The sequence below is a fragment of the Tauraco erythrolophus genome, chromosome 3 (assembly GCF_009769465.1).
Source record: "Tauraco erythrolophus isolate bTauEry1 chromosome 3, bTauEry1.pri, whole genome shotgun sequence".
NCBI classification, from domain to species: Eukaryota; Metazoa; Chordata; class Aves; order Musophagiformes; family Musophagidae; genus Tauraco; species Tauraco erythrolophus.
In genome coordinates, this window is record NC_141467.1 from 49505995 (window position 1) to 49513613 (window position 7619).

The 7619-nt window shown below is 41.0% G+C and overlaps 1 protein-coding gene across 1 annotated transcript; it reads left to right on the plus strand.

Moving 5' to 3' along the window:
* Nucleotides 1-1076: 1076 nt before the first annotated feature.
* On the plus strand, nt 1077-1772 carry AKAIN1 (A-kinase anchor inhibitor 1). Its single transcript, XM_086609300.1, has 2 exons — nt 1077-1176; nt 1582-1772. Exons 1-2 carry the CDS (start codon nt 1077-1079, stop codon nt 1770-1772), a joined length of 291 nt encoding a protein of 96 aa, XP_086465426.1.
* The last annotated feature ends 5847 nt before the right edge of the window (nt 1773-7619 follow it).

The window sequence follows — 7619 nt, forward strand, 5'->3', positions numbered from 1 at the left end:
CTCCAGCGTGTCGACCACACCACACAGCTTGGTGTCATCAGCAAACTTGCTGAGGGTGCACTCGATCCCATTGTCCCTGTTGCCAACAATTATGTTAAACAGCACTGGTCCTACTACCGACCCCCAAGGAACTCCACTTGTCACTGGTCTCCACTTGGACATCAAGCCGTTGACCACAACTCTTTGAGTGCAACCATCCAGCCAATTCCTTATCTACTGAGTGGTCCATCCATCAAATCCATGTCTCTCCAATTTGTAGACAAGGATGTCATGCAGAACAGCGTCAAATTCTTTGGACAATTCCAGGTAGATGCTCTTCCCTTATTCACCAATGCTGAAACCCCATCCTAAAAAGCCACCAAATTTTTCAGGCACCATGTAAACAGGTGTTTCTAATTTTTGTCTATCTTAAATTTTCTTGCAAAAATTTATTAAAGAACATTGGAAATTTCTCACAACTCCAGATGTGGACCTCTCATAAAAGCAACTGATCTTTAATTCTCCGTTTTACTTCTCTCAAGACATAATTCTTAACGTATGGCTTCGAAACAGAAGTGAAATACGAATCTCGTTTAATGAAATACTTGAGTACAACAGAGTCAATTAAGAAAGAACTGAGATGAATACCTTAAAAACCTTTAGAACCAAATCTTGTCATGCAAGTAAGCACGTAGCCTAAGCATTTAAATTAGCAACCAAGTCTACATTTTCCTAAATTCCAATAGGTGTCCATCACCTTAATTCAGAATTATCTTTTTTTATGTCAAGATCGACTTTGACCATTATGCAGCATTCTTCATGAGAAATCATCATTTGTGTTAGGAGTCAAAATACTTACAAAAGAGAAACATCTTGACATAAACTATTAGTCTTCATTATCAAATGTCAGTAGTCACATTGCATTACTTTGTTCTTCAACATTTTGGCAAGAAAAGAAAGTGTCACTTAAGAAATACATATATGTTAAGTTGCTATAGATGATGATTTTTTTTGTGTTTTACCTATAGCAACCTGAGCATTTTGTAATGCTTAGCAAATATTTTTGCAAATGCAGCTAAGGATTAATAAACTGACACATGAAACTTGACGTCCATTGGAATTTGATGGATGAGGACTTTCAATCTGAAGTAAAAGAAAATAGAAATAGCAACGAAACAGCTTTTTCTCTGTATGGCGGTAGGGGAGTACATGTAAGGCTTGTGAAATGAAGTCCAATTCCCCATCCAGAAGCACAGCTCAAGTTAAAAAGGATGTGATTCAGCTAGATGAGAAAAACCTGCTCCCCTCTCCCGCTACAAAATGCAGCTGTACTTGTTTCAGCTGTGAAGCCACAGCTGTCCCTGGGGCTGGGAACTGGGTACCTGAGCTGTATGACTCAAGGTCTCTCAGTTCATTCAGTCCTGTAGAAAGGTGCTTTCCACCCTTCTTGGTCATCTTCTGTATTAACAGGTTTCTTATGTAATAAACTGTTCCCAAGCACTCTGTGAGGTTTTTTTCCCCCTCCTCTTTCTCTATCCTTCAAGTATTCCCAGAGTAGCCACAAATGTTTGGTTTCCTTTCTTTGTTGTTTGGTTCCGGCAGGTGAGAAGCCAGGGACGGAGCAAGACGAAGTCAAGCTGCAGAACGCCAGCAAGCAGATTGTGCAGACTGCTATCCTCCGAGCAGTGCAGCAAGTTTCCCAGGAGAGCCAGCAAAAGGAGAAGCGACCAAACAGCAGTACAAGCCTCCAGCTAGAAAGAGGAAAATTGACCAAGAAACATGAAAAGAAGTAAAGGAGCAGATTGTTTTTTTCAGTCTGCGGTGTTTTCAGCCTTCTCTTTAGTATCAGCTGTATTGCTAGTGCAATGTTAACTGTTGTGAAGCAAACCAAAGTATAACCACACCTAGACATAGGGTAAAGTTGCAATATTCCTCAGCTGAGAAATACTAAGTGCATTAGATGACTAACTCCATATTTATGCAGTGCCTCTTAACAGAAATAATAACCATAGCTATAAAAGTAGTTTCAAGCACAAGCTCTTAAGGTATGGACTTGTTCTCAAAAGCTTGTTGTCAGTGCACTTTTCGTGTAAGTTCTGCGTGCAACATCTATGTCAGTTCAGTTGGATGGGCTCTTCTCTGAGTTACTGGGTTCACTGAAGCTGTCTTCACCGAAGAAATAGTTTACCATTGAGCATAGCAGAATGCTCTCAGGCTGCCTTGAAGCACGAGTTTGTACTTTGCTTTGATTAAACATGAACTGTGTGAAGTGGCAGTATAAAGTGGCTTTGGTAAGTTCCATGAAACAGTTTCTTTTTTCATCTTGGAAAAAATAAAAAAGCAATCCAGTAAGACTGCAGTGACTGTGATCTGTGACTGTCACCATAGACCTGTGATCTATATCTTTTTTAAAAGAAGTTAAAAGAAGTACTGAAGTTTTAGTCTACTTATTTGAAATACTTCTATAGTTCTGCATAAAAATCACTCGTGCCTCAACTGTTCCTTTTCATTTTCTTGATACGGAAAGAAGAGGAACTGATGTGCTGATAAGGAGTTTGCCAGCTTTTCTTTCAGTTTTGCAGGTTTGCTGGGGCTTGATTTACAGAAAGTGAAGACTGGAGTGGCTTTAAAAAACGGTATTTGAATTTATTGGTATCTTGAAGGATGGAAATACACTGTGTCTGAATTCTGTCATGGTAGATACTTCTCACCTGCTACGTGTAAAGTGACTTTAGATATTTGCAATTGTTACATAGATTCACCTTAAATAGAACTGCTGTAAGCTGGTAATACAAAACTTATCCTTTAACTGCTCTATTTAGCTGAAGAAATCCGTGATGTTTCTGAAAATACATATTGAATAAATGTAGCTTTCATTTTTATGCTCCCTTACTGTAATGATGATTGCACTATTACACATCTGAAATGAATAACAGTATATTTCATTCTAAAAATGGCTTGTAGCTCTGCTTTAACTGAATTCTTCTAGTGATACACCTAGAAATATAAAGAAGCATATTCACAGGATCTGCAAAGAAGGAGACAAACTTTCATAATTGCTTTTCTACTCAGTTAGATGATTCTCAAAGAGACTTTTTGGTTTAAGTAATTGGCTATTACTTACTGTGTCATACTGCTTGTGTTAAACAATTTCAGGATTCTCTTTCATGAATCCAGAGGCTTAGTCATGAATAGCCACATACTGTAATATTAAGCTTCTAAAATCTGCTTGGTTCCATTTTTTTTTTTTTTAATTTAACAGCACTGACTCATACCAGATAATATTTTAGCTCAATCTTCTTTCACTTGAAAATGCAAAGAAAAATTCAACATGATTAAAGTTGTTCTAAATCCTCTAATAATAAAAACGGAATTGAACTGCAAGTATACAGTTGATTCACTTCTATAGACACTGGGTGAGTTTTCCCAGCCAGCAAACTTTGAAATATGGAAGTAGTTGAGTCTTGAGACACGTGCATGTTTGTTGTAATAGTCACTTTTTTACCGTTAGCTTTTTCATCAATTGACCTTCTGTTGACAAGTAGCTCTTTTCTAAGCACTCTTTGTATCTTTGGTTTCTGACAGCCCAAGAAAACTGATCATGAGTAAAGGCTCAATTCTGAGGCTGATGGGCAGGCAAGTTTAGTGGATGAGAGAGAACAAGCCTGTTGGAGAGACTCTGTGATGCAAAATGGTGTTTTCCATAGACTTGCCTACAATGCTGTAGGAAGGATAGCTGTAGGACAGCAAAATCCCAATTTCTTTGATTTTATTCTACTTCTTTTTAATGCTTTTCCCTAGAAATTTGCAAGATGTCTTTTTTTTTTCATAGTCCTCCTAATTATTTTGACAATCTTAATATAGTCTGGAAACTTGCTTGCATGTCCAATTTTTTTTTTTTCTTAAATCAACATGTTAGAAAAAAAGGAACTTCAAAAGCCAGTAAATCCAGGCTTTTGCCAGAACCTCCTGTGAGCCTATTCCACTCCTCCTCCCAATATGCTCTTTTGCAATACTCCTTTAATGTGCTTGCCCTTTTAGACATGCTGTTACTCAACCCATCATGCTGATCATTTTCAGTGCTGTCAGAAGCCTAATATCTTGGAGAGATAAAAATAATAGGAAGCCTCACAGAGCCTTGAGGAAGTTTTCTATGGTTTCCTATTGAAGAAAAACTAATACTGCAGCATAAATTGTGTAGTTTTCACTGAAAGCCAAATAACATATTTCCTATTGATAGCATATATCCTTAAATTAAGGCATGTATTTAGTATCTCCTGTTGACAAAGGATGTTCTGCACACCACTTGTATCCAGCGTAAGTAGCTGAGATCTGTACTGCATGTGAGAACTGCACCAAATAAAACTTTACCCTTGGCTTGTTATATGCTTACTAATGCAGGTAATTTTGGTATCTTCACTGACAGATTATATTTTCTGGAGAAAATACAGAAATTATTGCAGATGTGATGCAGGTCTGATTACAAATAAAGAAACTCTTAAAGAAACTCTTAATACTTTACATGTCTCTGATTTCTCTTGTCAAAAGAAGGGAAGCAATTTTCAGATTCACTAAACAGTCTTAGGAGACAAGCAATGTGCTTGTGAGGTTGGTAGTAATAAAAGCATTATTCAGCGCAATAATTCATATCTCAATAGTCCAAGACAAGCAAAATGACATCTATATGTATTTAAACCAAACCTACCACCTTTCAACGCTTATGGTAAGTAGAAGAATGCACAAACATGTGAAAGTACATTTATCACAACTCTTTCCGTGAAGAATCAGGTGTCTGTGGCTATCCTGTGCTGTGCTTGCTATGTTTTCGTTCAGGTAGATTATTGCAATTTTGTTACTCTACTTGTGCTATTCTTTGTAATGTAATCAAGCAGCAACACATAAATGGAAATTCATATGGCCACAGCAGGATGTTGTAAGGGATTACTAAATGCAACTGTTCATCAAGTTGTTGGTTCTGTGCAGTGACACTGGAAATCCCTGTTTTAAAATAAAAAAAAATAAGTGACTGTCCTAGTTTTAGCTGGGACAGAGGGGTTTGGTTTTTTTTAACAGCTAGAAAAGCTCCATGTTTTGGTTTTACTCAGAGGCTCACTCTGAGAAGAACACTGATAACAAGCTGCCAAGGACTTTTCAGTGTGCCGGAGTGCAGAAGCACGGCAGGATAAGGGGGGAGCATAGACGGGACAAGGGGGACACGATTCCCCTTGTGATTTGTGTGGAACTTAAGACTGAGGGCCAAACTGGCCAATTAGTATTCCATATCATGCAGCGTCATGCCCAGTATAAAAGCGAGGGTCAGATGGGAAGAAGGGCTTTTGCGCTTTGGCTTTTGCGCTTTTGCCGCTTTTGCTCTTTTGCGCTTGCTGTGGTTTTTTTCGCTCTATTGCTTTTCTTTTTTTTCCTTTCTTCTCTCTCTCTCCCAGTACTCCCACTCTCGGAGTACTATCTCTCCCTCTCTGCCCCTCTCTATTTCGGGGCCTCGCGTTCGTCCGGGATTTGCAGTTTTCGGGACGAGACGGGCTTCGCATACGAGGGGTGGTGAGCACCTACATTGTATTAAATCATCTGTATTAAATCACTCTTATCTCAACCCACGGGTTTCACGTTTATCCTTTAATTCTCTCCCTCATTCCTGGGGGTGGGGGAGGGGGAGTGACCGGCTGTGTGTGGGGCGGTTCAACATAACCCACGACAGTCTTAATTGGCGCCCAACGTGGGGCACGAAGGGGTTGAGATAACGATGTGGCTGGCCGGAATGCTGTTTGTTATGCTTGCGTACATGTTACCGGACGTTCATAATTTATTGTCTTATCTACCCTATATGATGTTAGGCGGAATGTTTATGCGGTTTTCTGGCTCTGGGTGTTGGACCGGCATGAAAAGTATGTTATCGGTAATTAAGGGTTTTGCTATACTGTACGGTGTAACTCTGATAAGATCATCGGTGCTGGGACCGGCTCAGTCTTTGTATTCGGCGGTGCAGAGGGGGATGGTGATGTGGAACTCGTTTATTAATTTTGAGCGTCACCTGGCGGATATCATCGCCAATTATACCGGTGACTTTTCATTCACAAAAGCTTACGTTGATTTTGATAATGCCGAACATCATTGGAATAATTTAACCGGTTTGATTGTCCTGCAAGGTCTCCTGAATATATGTTTAATTATCTATATATTCAAAATCAATCGGCCATTTAGGGGTGTATATCAATTTATTTCTCGGGTTATTGTGCGTGCCATCTCAACTCCCATGACAAGCACTATAGCTACTCAGACTACAACGTTATCAGTTGCCCCCGTAAGGAAAAGAAAATGTATACAAAAGTTAGACGACGAAGAAGAGGAATCAGGGCCATCACAACAACCAAATGAGGAAGAGCAACCAGGACCATCAAAGCAACCAGACAAAGAAGAACAACCGGGGCCATCACAACGATTGGAGGAAGAGAAACCAAGGAAATGTCTGCGAAAGTCAGAACGCAGAGGAGAGGATGATGATGATGATGAAGAGCGACCAGGGCCATCACGAGAAATGAAGCGGGAGCGTTCTGTTTCGCCCCAGAGGAAATCTCAATGGAGGAGGAGTGACATCATAGATGAGAGGATAACCACCAGATCTCTAAAAATGAGCGAGCTGCGAGATATTCGAAAAGATTATGGCCGCCTTAAAGGTGAGCCCATTGTCTCTTGGTTGCTCAGATGCTGGGACATGGGAGCCAATAGTCTGGAGTTAGATGGTAGTGAAGCTAGGCAGTTGGGAGCCCTTGCCATGGATGGAGGCATTGATAAAGCAATTGGAAGGCAGACACAAGTCCGCAGCCTCTGGAGACGACTCCTGGCAGCCATAAAGGAAAGGTACCCCTACAAGGACGAGGTGCCATGTAATGTAAGCAAGTGGACCAACATAGAAAAAGCTATTCAGTATCTGAGAGAACTGGCTGTGCGAGAGTTGATTTATCTTGACTCGAGAAGCGGACCAAGACTCGAAGATCCAGATGACGTCCGGTGCACACGACCAATGTGGCAGAAGATTATACGGAGTGCGCCAGCCGCATATTCCACCTCATTGGCAATAATGGACTTCGGGGACGATGAAGCACCACTATCCGTAGGTAATCTGGTCACCTACCTCCGACGATATGATGATGACACTTCTATACGAACCTGTGTTGCGGCTGTGGAAAAGCTGTCTGAAGAGGTCCGAGAATTAAGAGAAAAAGTAGATTTCCCACCACCTGAACGTTCTAGAATTTCAGCTGTCAGAACCAGGCGTTACCCTCCTCGAGAGAGACAAGAGAGACGGTACAGATCACGGGGTGAGCTGTGGTTCTACCTCCGTGATCATGGAGAAGACATGAGAAGGTGGGATGGAAAACCCACCTCCGCTTTAGAGGCCAGAGTACGCCAGTTGGGAGGAAGAACCAACAGGAATAGAACTTTCTCCAATTCCTCCAGGACAGTGGTTGCCCCAGTCTACAGTGAGCAGTCCACTAGTCAAAATGGGAGGGCTGATCCTCCTAGCCACCCTGACTCCAATCCTGCTGACTCCTCTGATGAATATGATAACAGGCATTAGAGGGGCCCTGCCTCCAGCCAGGTGGAGGAGAGGGATAATCGAG

Coding starts and splice junctions, on each gene's coding strand:
- AKAIN1 (XM_086609300.1), top strand. CDS start 1,077: ATGAAACTTGACGTCCATTGGAATTTGATGGATGAGGACTTTCAATCT. Junction 1,177..1,581: donor AGCTTTTTCTCTGTATGGCG/GTAGGGGAGTAC, acceptor TGGTTCCGGCAG/GTGAGAAGCCAGGGACGGAG.